Source organism: Rhinopithecus roxellana, chromosome 7 (genome assembly GCF_007565055.1).
Source record: "Rhinopithecus roxellana isolate Shanxi Qingling chromosome 7, ASM756505v1, whole genome shotgun sequence".
In the NCBI taxonomy this organism is placed as follows: Eukaryota; Metazoa; Chordata; class Mammalia; order Primates; family Cercopithecidae; genus Rhinopithecus; species Rhinopithecus roxellana.
This window is the reverse complement of record NC_044555.1, coordinates 16,285,265-16,298,308: the sequence shown is the minus strand read 5'-3', so window position 1 is coordinate 16,298,308 and position 13,044 is coordinate 16,285,265. Positions and strand designations below refer to the sequence as shown.

Below are 13,044 nucleotides of genomic sequence, written 5' to 3'. Positions count from 1 at the left end.
TTTATGTAGCAAATGCATCATATCCTTTGTGTTTTCCGTGGCTCTGAAGTTCATTTTGCATTCACAGAGTTCATCTGTGTTCCTGGGATAATAAGGCATTATCTCTGTGGGCATTATCTCTCTGACATTTTGCATGTCAGTGACTGCATGAATTGGTGTGATTTACAGTGAACCATTCTTATCAATGTAACGTTCAATAATGAAATACATCTTGTCTCCCTCCTGTCACCACAGGTATGCAATTTATTTTGCATTCTGGTTCCTTACTGTTCCCAGTCTGCTGCTGCAGGCCGGCATGGCTGATCCTGAGACCAGTCCAGAAACAGGGACCCACTCATCCCAGAGGGGAGGTTGGGTGCATCTTTCTTAGTTTGTGCAAGGGCTCTCTCTTCCCACATTGAAGTGCTAGCTGTGGGGATTCAAAGGAGAGTAAGACAAAATCACTCCTTAAAAGAGTCCAATGGACAAGACAAACAACCAAATGAGTGATTGCAACAATGCAGTAAATGTTCATGAGAACTATTCCAGCACAGAAGAGGACCTTGCCCAACACTTCCTGAGATAACCTATTAGGAGGCATGCAGGCAACCTTTGAATGTCTTGTAAAGTGAAGAGCTTACTGGGTGGACAAGAGGGAAGGGCTAGTCCAACAAGTATCCTTGAGAGAGTCTGTACCATTTAGTACACTCCCTGCCAGCCCTCTCAAACGTGTAGATCACAAGAAAAAGGTAGAGAGTGTGAGCATCAATAACTGCAAGTAACACACGCATGGAGATGGTGTGAAGTTGAGTGTGAATACTACCACCAGTGGTCATGGTGCACTGACAATTGCAGATACCACCATTCACCCTGATGGATGGAAATTGGAATAAAACACAAAGGGCGAGGGGTGATTACTTGGACAATTTGTTTTATGAATGAATTTTTTCTTTTATGAAGCAATTGTTTTATATAGCAAGATGTTCCTTAGTGCATTTGGTGGGAATAGGGTTGCATGTGACATTTCGGTGATGCACTGAGATTCTATAGAGAGGTATGCCTACACAGTTCCTGAATTCTTGTTTCACAAAAGGTCACAGAGGTCCCTCAGTCCATAGGTCAGAAACACTGCTGGCTATTAGTTTCTCACTTAACCTACTGAACTGTACTCAGTCTTTGCTTCCAGCTCTCACACAGACAAACAAATAAATAAACAGAATGGGATCTTGCATTTTATGCAACACAAGCAGAGGGTGAAGAATTATTTTGTTCTTTTTTTTTTTTCAAGAGCTTTTAGGTAAGATTCCAATCATTTCTAATACCATTTAAAAGCCCTTTAAGGAGCAGCCTTCTCTCCCAGTAATTGACAGCCAAGACAACACCATGGGGGAAAGGAGGTGGAGAGGGACTGAGGTGTAGATGTACTTGACTGAAAAGCCTTTAAATTATGTTGTCAAAAAATTACAGCAACACCATTTTAAATGCTTTTCCTCCTATAATGCCCTTTCCTCCAATCCTAATATCTCTACTTTTGTTTGCTTTGTGTGATCCACCTACAAGATAAGGTTATGTTGTGTTTTGGGGGTCAATTCTTACAATGTCAAACAGAGATCCCAACACTCCAGGCAGAGAATATTGGCTGCTAGTATAAGAGATAGTGTGTGGATTCCTGTTAACTATTTACCTGCTTTCAGGAACTCGCCTCTAACTGTACTGAGTTGTTATTGTGTGCTGAAAGTACCTTGAGCTTATAAAGTAGTCCTGATTTGAATTCTCCAGTAATGCTTTCCTTGGGGATTCACTCTGAAAATCTGAGGAAGTAAGAGAAATAGGCAAAGTAAGGCAGGAGGGGCTTCGAAACTCACTGCATTTAGAGACGATCTGACGTAGCTGAAAAGTCAAGGCACTTCTTGGTCTAGAATGAGCATCCCCGTAGGGAGATTTCAAACAGAGGCCATTTACACACTCAGCATGTGAGCAGAAATGTTGCCATCAGTAAGGAGGACCTTCACGTCAAAGCATTAGGAGCAGGAAGGACCTAAAAGGATGCGGATGCTGCCCCCTGGTTTCTCACATCCTTAGAGACCCCGAGATGCAGATTCTCTTAGGGGCTGATGAGTCCTATGGACTTAGTGTCAACCTCAGAGGCTCTCTGCCTAAGGTTGCTGCATTTGTCCATCTGTTCATCCATTTACTCATGAAACTTTGAGTATCTACAATGTATCAGGCTTTGTGCTAGGTACTAAGTGCTCTGTGTTTTAGAGCCTTGTGTTTTATAATCTAGACATTCAAGGGTATCACATACTTGTTTGTTGCCAGTAGAAATTCAGGACTTCCAGTCTCAGTCAATCCCTTAATGCCTCTTGTCATTCCTTTGACTTATTGGTGAACTCTTCTCCGAGAGTTATTTCAACTCTTCTTCACTCTCTTTGAGCCGACTCTTAATCTCTGAGCTTGCACATTTTGGCAAACTATCATAAAATTAATCCTTCCCTCCTATATCCTTGAGAAAATCGAGGCCGAGAGGTTTGTGACAGAAACTAGTTAGTTATTCACCAAAACGTTTCTTGTTTCCTACTGGAAACACTTTTTCAACTTCACTTGCAGTCTGGTGTGGCCATATGACTGAATTCCAGCTAGTGTAATGTGGGCAGAAGTGATGTATTTCATTGCCAACCCTGGTTAATAAAAACCGTTCTAAGCTTGATCCTCCATTCTTTCTCCCATCTTCCAGTGGAATAGAGAGAACTCTTGAGAACTCAGAGAAGGGCAAAGCCATAAAATGGAAAAAGCCTAGGTGCCTGAGTCACTACTTGGAGGAGGGCCGACTGTGTGGACACCTGTACTGGATGTTGTGAAGGGGGAAGTAAACATTGTCTAGCCACTGAAATTTTGGGATTGTTTGTTGCAGCACATATCCTACTCTGACTAACTCAAGATAATGACCTCACTCAACTTTCCCCTACATATCCTACTAGTTCACTTTATTTTTCCTGTCTTTCCCTGCACTAGAATTCAAACTCCACAGGGGCAAAAATTTCTATTTGTTTTGTTCACTGGTATATCACAAGCACTTAAAATGGTGTCTGGCATATAGTGGGTGCCCAATAAGTATTTGCTGAATGAGTGAATACGTTCAAGAATGTGGCTGCTTCTCCGTAAGTCTACTTCTGTCTTCTCTGGGTCTTCCCATTGTCAAATATTCTTTCACTGTGTCATGTTTCTTTTATTTCTCCCTTTCTATTGCCTATATTCCCTCAGCACTTGGTCTGTTCCATCCTAAAAACATTCTTCCTGGACCTCATATCTTTTTCTTAGCAGTTACTCTATGTATCCGTCCCTCCCTCTATATGTGCTAATTTTTAAAAAAGTCTGCAATAGGCTGGAAGTGGTGGCTCACACCCGTAATCCCAGCACTTTGGGAGGCCAAGGTGACCAGATCACCTGAGGTCAGGAGTTTGAGACCAGCCTGGCCAGCATGGTGAAACCCTGTCTCTACTAAAAATACAAAAATTAGCCAGGCGTGGTGGTGAGCACCTGTAATCCCAGCTACTCGGGAGGCTGCGGCAGGAGAATGATTTGAACCGGGGAGGTGGAGGTTGCAGTGAGCCGAGATCACACCACTACACTCCAGTCTAGGTGACAGAGTGAGACCCCATCTCAAAAAAAAAAAAAAAAAAAAAAAAAAAAGAGGCTGCCATAACTGTCTCTACCTCCCCATCTCCTAGTCACTTTGCAAGATACTGCGCTTCACTGAAACTCTTCCTGAGGAGGCCAGACTAGGTCATTTGCTTGTTTGCTCTCAAATCCATTCTTTGCTTTCTCCTGTTCAACTCTATTTTGCAGGGAACACTGCCATTGTCCGCTGGCTTCCAGGTAGGTTCAACTATGGGGTGCACTAGCAGAAGATTGGAGGGGAGGAGGAGGAGAGAAGCTAGGGTATTTCTCCCTTTCTGTCCTACTTTTGTTGTTTTCTTTGGCCATGGCTATGTCTTCTCTTTGGCTATAGCCCCCTCACAAAGCCCTTTCTGTGGTATCAGTTACTATAGGACAATCCCACAGCACTCTAACTTTAGCTGGGGTGACCCCAGATCTGGACCAAGGTAACATCACTCCTCTCATTGTCCTGCAGCCCTAGGGATAATGGTAGCTTCTTGCTGTTAATAATCTCTGGATTGGTTTATCATTCCCTATTTGGCTTTTCAGCTTTTCCATCACTGGTGTAACCACTTCCCTGTGTTGTATTTTCTTTGTTTGAAATACCTGGTACTGTGGACTGAATTGTGTGCCCCCACCCCACATTTATATGTTGAAGTCCTAACCCCCAATGTGATGGTATTTAGAGATGGAGCCTTTGGGAGGTAATTAGGTTAGATGAGGTCATGAGGGTGGGGCCTTCATGAGTAAATTAGTACCCTTATATGAAGAGACACTAGAGAGCTTTCTTCTCTCTCTCTTTTTGCCATGTGAGGACACAATAAGAAGGTGGCCATCTGCAAGTCAGGAATAGAAGCCCTCATGCTGTTACCCTGATCTCAGACTTCTAGCCTTTGGAACTGTGAGAAGATAAATTTCTGTTGTTGAAGCCACCCATTCTGTGGTATTTTGTTATGACAGCCTGAGGTGGCTTCTCTTTTCCTGATTAGACCTTGACTGATATAGTCATCAATAATTTTCAATTCTTACTTACTTTATTTTACTACATTTATCCTTGTTGAAAATTGTTTTTAACCTTAGTAAACTTTCTTTCTCTGGTTTATATGTTGTCACTCTCTCTTGGTTCTTCTCCTACCTGTCGGACAATTCTTTCTCAGTTTTTCTCTAGCTAATTTTCTTTCATCGTCTCTTAAATATTCTTTGGATTTTAACCTTCTCACGTTACATGTTCTCCTTGGGCTACTTCATCAGATTCAATGGTGTTAATCAAGTGATTCTCAAATCTGAGCTTCAGTTCAGATCTCTCTTCTGAGTTCTAGAACTATTTATTCAACTATCTTCTAGATATCTCTGCCTGGATGTTGGATTCAGCATATGAAAAATGCTCATTAATCTGTCCCCCAAACCTTCACTACTTGTGTTTCCTTTCCTTGTGAATGAAGTCTAACAAAAGTCAGGAATCTAAAAGTTGTACGTGGCTCCTGATTCTCCTACCTGACCCAACTGTGTTTTAATGGGTCTTTACTTATAACAGTGTCACTCAAGCCTTTTCCTTGTTCTATATCCCCATCATTAACGATTTAGTTCAAATACACATCTTCTCTTTCATTTACTATGGCACGAAACTCTGTTTTGTTCTCTCTGCTTCTACTTTTGCCTCACCTCTCCATCCATGTTCCATATCGCCACCAGATTGATTTTTTCTTAAAAACAAATCTGATCATGTTATTTCTTTGTACAAAACAATTCAAAGGTTTCCCACTACCTCATGAATAAACTCATGTGTGGCAAACAAAGTTTTTCAGTGCTAGTATTTCTTGGTTACTGGAACTATAAATATCTCCCGCCACCTCCTTTAACGATGAGAGTGTGGAGGGGGCTCTGTGGCATGCATTTAGCTTTTCGCATCTTGTGGATCTGTTTTCCTCTAAGTCCTTGGAGTTTTTTTTTTTTTCTTTTTTTTTTTTGAGACGGAGTCTTGCTGTGTCGCCCGGATTGGAGTGCAGTGGCCGGATCTCAGCTCACTGCAAGCTCCGCCTCCCGGGTTTACACCATTCTCCTGCCTCAGCCTCCGGAGTAGCTGGGACTACAGGCGCCCGCCACCTCGCCCGGCTAGTTTTTTTTTTTTTTTGTATTTTTAGTAGAGACGGGGTTTCACAGTGTTAGCCAGGATGGTCTCGATCTCCTGACCTCGTGATCCACCCGTCTCGGCCTCCCAAAGTGCTGGGATTACAGGCTTGAGCCACCGCGCCCGGCCTGGAGTTTTTTTTCATTCAGCCAAATGATGGATGGGAAAAGAGGGATGAGGGTTGAGCGTGAGAGGGTTTTTAATGGGCCAGGTTTGGAAGTGGTGCACATCACTTCAGCTTGCATTCAGAACTCAGTCATGTGGCAACATCTAACAGCAATCTACAAGAGAAGCTTAACATTTGAGCCTGGCCATGTTCCCCCAAAGAAGAGGAACACTGGTGGTTTCTGCCACAATGAGCAAAAGAGAAACAATCTTTGCCACTTCATCCTTTAAAAACTAGTTCAGGAGTCACTTCTCCCAACCTTTGCAGCTTGAACTTGGAACTCTCATCCTTGTAGCCCCACTATATTTTATTTTCCTCAGTTGTGGTACTTACCATGCTCTGTTTCACTTATTTCTTTACATGAGTGGTAGTGGGGAACTTGAGTGTGTGACCTGAGGATAGGAACGATGTCTTACTCTTTATAGTATCCTTGGCATCTAACACAGTGCCTGGACCATAGTTGATGTTAAAAAAATTGCTTGAATTAATTATTAAATCAATTAATTATAATTTGTTTGAAAATATTTTTGATTTGCTTCAATGGTAGATATCTTTCTTAATGAATGCATCTGGCTAATTTCCATCAAGTCTCTGTTCATTTAATTTTGTTCTCATATTAAGTCCTCCATTGGGGCTTCATAGCCCATCAAGATAATATGATTCTCTGCACCTTAGATCACTCAATAATTAGGTTTTGGGGCTAAAGGGCAAATGCAAACACATTTTATCATTCAGGCAAGGAAACAGCCATTAATAAAGGCAGCTGTTGTCAGTTGAGTAAGGAAGGCACTGGGTTCAAAGGAGGCATCAGCACAAGCGCAGTTCTGAGTGGAGATCAACACTGATGGATCAGGCCTTATCTGGTTCCTGGTTCACACAGCCTGCACAGTGGCCACCATGAGGCCAATGAGGATGGCAGCTGGAGGAAATAATCAGTGATTCTGCCTGGGTCACAAGTACTGTGGGTACTTTGTAAGAGTGATTCATCTAGTGCTCTTCAAAGGACCTTCTCTTGTATTCTGAGCTAGGGGCACATAGCTTAATGTAGAGAATTAAATTGTTCTCTAATTGCTCAGTGTGCATAATCTTTTCCAGGCTGAAAGGTTGGAAGCATGTCTATAAAATGTCTTCATAAAATGTTTGCCTTTTAAAAACTTTGGCCGTTTAGCCTGATAGACACTTAGGGCACAAAGGGACGTTAGAAATAGTTTGGTCCAATGATCTTCAACTTCTGACATCCAGGATCCTGCAGAAGTGTGTTAAGGGGCTGGGATGGCAGGAAGGGAGGGATGGGGATGGTGGTGGTAGGTAGGTCTGGCCTGCCTGTTCAGATTTAGCCATAGCAGCTGCCTCTTGTTCACTTTGCTGTATTAGGGTTTTGGAAACTCTTTTTGGAAAATAAAAGCACTTCATTGCTAAAAGTATGTGAAAACCTACTGATTTTATAATCCCAGATTTTACAGATAAGGAAAGTGAGGATGAATGAGTTAAAGTCACATAGCTAATTAGTGATGGAGTGTGGTGGAAGTCAGATTCTCTATTTCCTCTGACCAGTGACTTTCCACGGAGGTACAATGAGTCTCTATGTCTAACTGACGTTTAGAAGCAAATGAATTTACTTTAGGATGACTGTACTACACATTTGTATACAATATATTCTTTTTTATCACTTGATAAATCATTTATTTGTAAGTCAATACCTGTGTACTCTACAGAATCTAAGAATTTAGACAATTTTAATAACCCATAAGCATGTTGATTCCATTTGCAGATTTAAATTTTGTATAAATAGCAGTCATTGCATACATATCTTAAGTGTACTTTGCTTATAATCACAGTTACGCTACTGATACTCCTAAGAAAAAAACAGATTCTGCTTGGTTTTAGTTGAAGTCTTATCAACTCCAAATAACACTTTGAGGACCTCCAAAGGTAAAGTATGAATCCTATTGGCCATTTGTTTCCTAAGTCAGAGTGTGTGTGTGTGTGTGTGTGTGTGTGTGTGTGTGTGTGTTTTGAAGCAACAATGTAATAATGTACCATGACTAAAGCTGCTGTGCAAAATTATCCCTCAGGCCTATTCTAAGCTTACAGTTCAGTTGATTTTATTGTCCTCACCTAAGTATATACAATTCACAGATGGGAGAAAAACACTAAATCAAGATGATTATTTTCACTATTTTGCTTAAGATTCATATTTAAATATAAATCAAGAAGTTAATCTACACAGTTTGAGAGATACTTTTTATATTAGCAATGTTTTTTAAAATTTTAAACTGATAAAAAATTGTAAATATGGCGTATGTACTGTTTCACGTACAATGTACACAATATTTTCTTATTTCAGATCGTGGGCAAATAACACATGCAATTCTAGAAAAAAGAAAAATTATACGCAATGATGAGCAGAATTTAATTCCTTAGCAGCCATGAGAGGAACATTTGATTTGCTTTTAAATGCCCCTTATAGATTGCATTGAACACCCTAAGCTACAAAACTTGAAGAAGACGATGACTAGAACTTGACGAAGCCCCGCTGCTTCTCTGTCTCCCATTATGGAGAGTATGGCTCTGTTCAATAAATGCCCATTTACTGCGCCCAGAAATCAATTAAGAATAATAAGCAAGTTTGCAGACGCCAGGGACCAAAGGAGGGGGATGTCATTCTGCCTTTGTCCCTTCTGTTGTCAGAAAAGTGTTTCCTTCAGCAATTAGCCACAAGGTGGCCGCAGCTCATCCCTTCACCTGCGCAGAAACGCTTCTGCTGCTCCCCACCCCTTTTGACATGAGGGGAATTTTAAGTACATTAGGCAGTGTTTTTGGAAGACAAGAATACGTATGATTTCATCTTTAATCAGTGAATTTATGTTTTTTTATGAAATTGCTGAATGAAAAGCAACGAATAATATTTTCAGCTAAAAACGGATATAGCAAGACTTGCTTTAAAAAAAAAGCTCACAGGCAGTTTTACTGGCTGTTTTGTTTTTTTAATCTTGAAATGAGAAGAGGAGATGATGCTGATATCTTAAGAGAGATCATATACACTATGAAACGTGTGTTTTTTTCTTTTGGTAAACGGATGCTCCACCATGGTATTTCTCAAGTGGTTGTTCTGAAACTCTAAATCTCTACAGACCTTTATTTCAGTCTGCTTAGGGTAATGGTAGAAATGTAGGCACTGGTATCCAATGGACATAGGTGCAAAATATGGCTCACAAAAACCAGCACTGAAGCGTTACTTAACCTTATTGAGCTGCCTCAGTTTTGTGGTCTGTGAAATGGCATGAGAATTCTTCATTACAGCCTTGTTTTAGTAATAAATTGATGATATATATGAAAGCTTGTAGCATACTGCTTGGCACCTCACAGCCATTTAATAACTGTGAGTTCCTCTTTCTTTTAAGTACACAGCAGCAATTTGAGGTTGAGGTCTGGTTTTTTAACTAAAAGTATGCTCTTTAAGGCCTATATTAAATAAATCACAGTATATATGAAAATAAGACCCAAGAAAGCTGGACCCTTGGGCTTTTCTTTCATGTCTGCTCAGGTATTAAGGCCCTATGTGGATAGCAATATATAACAACTTAATTTCAGCTCCTTCCCATCGGATAAATGAAATTATAGCTAAAGGTGCAAAAAAAGAGTAACAACTGATGTGGAAAAAACTGAATAATTTTTCTACAGAAAGAGCCAACCAAGACTGGGTGTGGGGAATGTGGGTGGGGAAGGAGTGTCTACCAGACAGCAGATGGCCGGGTATCATTGTCACCAAAATTCATTGTTTGGGTGCTGACTGAAGAGTCAACACAAGAAAATGGCTTCTAAAAGTAGGACACATTTTTGTTGAAGGGAATAATGTTAGGTTGAGCCCATGAAATGGCCATTTTGAAGGCCAAAATCCATCAAATGTTGGCAATTTCAAATGATTCAGCCTAACATTTTGTCCATTAGGAAGACAAACATTGGAACAAGTTGCTACAGGGATGCTGTGGGGGCTTTTATTTGTGAATATATTTGATAAGAGTCTATAGAATTATTTGTCCTGGGTGATTTAGACATTGAGTTTCCTGAAAGCAGGGGGTGGGCGAGATAATCCGTCAGGGTTAATTTACCTGTCTCCTTGAGGAGAACAAGCTCTGTTCTTCTAGGATGCTAATGGAAACTGTGGATAGAATCTGGGCCTGATGGAAATCCATCACTATTTTCCTTCTCTGCTGTTTGTTGAGAGGGCATTTCATTGGATCAGGGTTTCTCAATCCTGGTGCTAATGACATGGGGGCTGGATAACTCTTTGTTGGTGGGCTGTCATGTGCATTATAGGATGTTCAACAGCATCCTTGACCTTGACCCACCAGATGCCAGTAGCACTCTTCTGCTGTATTGTAAAACCCAAAAATGTCTCCAAAAATTGCCAGGTGTCCCCTGGGGTGCAAAATCAACCCCAGTTGAGAACCACTGCTCTAGGTAGCAGTCCTGAACATGAGAATTTGTCTAATCAGTTTTGGAAAAACTGTAAGACTTGATATTCCACCTGCCCTATCTCTGTTTCCTGCTCTGGCATCCGCCCCTTGGCTACTTTTGGGCATTTTTATTGAGGCAACATGCTTATAGATTCCAAAATGCTTGGAGGTTCTCCCAGCCTCTTTAAGGAATGCTTGCTTAAGCTTTTTGGAAAACTTAAATTTCCAGTGGTGAATCTGGTTACCATCATTGTCGTCATTATCATCTATTAAATATAGCATCCTGAGGTTCTGGGACAAGGTGTTATTGCTTGTTCCTGCTTTTCATCTGTGCAGTGTGAACCTGCTCAATCAAGTCACTACTGTACCATTTAGTGGTGGAGCATCTCCTTTAGCTGTACTCATAAAGGCCTCATGCACATGCATAGAACTGGGAGGGAATCTGCTTGTATGTTGCATATCACAGATCCTGTGGTGTTCCACACCACACAGATCCTGTGGTACACAGATCCTGTGGTGTTCTTGGACAATTTAAATGTCTAGTTTCTGTCTTGGAAGTTTAAACTTTTCTGAGTGTTCCCTCTCACTCACTGGCCCAAGTGGACTTAGGTTATGTAGACAGTGAAATGACTCTATTGCTGAGCCCTGGGAGGGGGAGGGTCATGTGCTCCCAAGCAATTGAAAGCCTTTTTTTTTTTCCTTTTAAGCCTAGCAAGCAGTTTAGATGGACTACATTCCTCATTCCAGCTGAGGAGAGATCTCCCAAGGAGAAGGGACTGCTAAGGGAGAGCAAGACCCCACAGCCTTCCAAAGATCCCCTATGGCCCAAAGTCTTTTGACCACCTCAGTCAGCTGCTTTGTTTTCTGTTGGGAGTGGAGGGACAAGGTGAGAGGAGCCAGAGGTAGTCATGAACACCAGTGGGTTCTGCCCTGGGTAGCTCCCCACCTTCTTTGAGAGAATACTGTGTCTCAGCTCCAGCAGTCTCAACTGGGAAGACCCAGGGCTCCTGCTCTTTTCTCTAGTCCCTGGAAGATGAGGTCCAGCTAAGGTAGAGTAAGCAGTCAGTGACCAGGCAGTAGGATGGGATCTTGTATTCTTCGAAAGATGGCTGGGAACTTCTTCCCTCCATTACGTAGAATTCTTCCCCTCCTCAGTTGAGGTACCTAGATGTCCCACAATGGGGTCTTAACTCAGGTCCTCAGAGGTACATGCTCAAACAGCGGATGCTCTTCAAAATGAGTGCACATCCAGTCGTGTAGCTCCAGCACATAGGTTATGGTATATACCAGTCCCCCAACTCTCAGCACATAGGCACATTTTGCTAGCAGGGTGGGACTGATGATTCGCCACTTGTGCTTTGTCTGCTTGAAATGTGGGTTGGGGAAGAGGAAGAACATCTTTGTCAGCTGGCCCTTGTAGAAGGTAGGAAGTTGCTTCATGGCATTGCTACAGAGACAGGCAATGTTCTGGAAGCCACCTCCAGGAGCTGCACGTAGGGCCCGAATCCAGTCTTGTACATAGTCTGAGACCTTCACCCAGATCTCCAGACCCAGAATCAGTGTGTCTGGGAACAGCGGTGATAGTTCCACTAACAGGCCACCATAGCCACAGCCTGTGTCTGCAAACTCCACTTGGGCCTGAGCTCTCTTTTCTCTCTTACCCTTTGGGTCATCATGGCTCTGATTTTGAGTGAGTGGAGCGAAGAACTCTGGGTATAGCTCAGACAAGTCCATCTCCTCTGGCTTCACAGGATAGTGCAGTGTGTGGTCCGCCATGGGGTTGGAGCCAGCACATTGCCTGTAGTAGTGCTTCTGGGGCTGCGGGGCCTCTGCTCTGGCCACATTCCAAGTCTTGGCTGCCATGATCCCAGTCCCGGGTTTCTCTACCTGAAAGCCTCTTTTATTGTCCCTCTCAGCTGGAGATCCTCATTCACCTTCCAGGTTCAGGAGAAGATGGTCTCCGAGTAGCTGAGGGACTGTGTGGCTTAGAGTTGTTGAAGGGATATCTAGACCTCTTGGGACATCTGCCTGTGTATACTGGGGCCTGAGGGAGGTCTGTGGGTCAAGTAAGGCAGTGACCCTGTGGTGACTGCTTCTACCATGAATAGAAGAAAGTGCAGCTTCTCTTCCTGTTTCCTAGGGGCACCCCATATACTGAAGGCAGGAAGGGAAAGTGTTGCTTGTACAAAACCATCACAGAAGGTGAGCAGGGACCGTGAAAAGGGTTATTTTTTCTGTGCTGCTGAATAAAAGCAATTTCCATGCCCTGTGCAAAAGCATAGAAGTGTTGACAGCTGAGAATATATGTGTGAATACTTTGAAGGCAGCAGAACACCATATCTGAAGAGTCCAACCTTCTTTTAGAGGTCATTTATGTAGCAGTCTTGAATGTGGTCCTCCCACACTGCTTCACCTTTTACATTAAAGCTTCCTAGTCCTGGCTGCACATTTGAATCGCCTGGAGAACTGGTAAATAATTTAGATGCCTGGTTCCTATCTCACAGTAGTTAAATCTGAATCTCTGGTGATAGACCAGCTTGGGTATTAGTAATTTTAAAGTTCCTCAGCTGATTTTGATGTGCAGCCGGGGTTAAGACCCTTGGGCTTTTCTTTCAAACCATTTCCACAAGATTTCTTCATTTTTCTTGGTCAGT

General features: G+C 42.3%; 1 protein-coding gene across 2 annotated transcripts; it reads right to left on the bottom strand.

The window, feature by feature from the left end:
- Positions 1 to 11,097: 11,097 nt before the first annotated feature.
- On the bottom strand, positions 11,098 to 12,282 carry LOC104654155 (tRNA (guanine-N(7)-)-methyltransferase-like). 2 transcript variants are annotated; one of them, XM_010353228.2, is made up of 3 exons: positions 11,985 to 12,253; positions 11,909 to 11,913; positions 11,098 to 11,797 (listed from the first exon to the last, which is right to left on the bottom strand). In XM_010353228.2, exons 1-3 carry the CDS (start codon positions 12,251 to 12,253, stop codon positions 11,622 to 11,624), a joined length of 450 nt encoding a protein of 149 aa, XP_010351530.1. In that variant the 3' UTR covers positions 11,098 to 11,621. The 2 variants fall into 2 exon arrangements, with proteins under 2 accessions (XP_010351530.1, XP_030790041.1); XM_030934181.1 differs by having other exon boundaries at positions 11,098 to 12,282.
- Between the last annotated feature and the right edge of the window lie 762 nt (positions 12,283 to 13,044).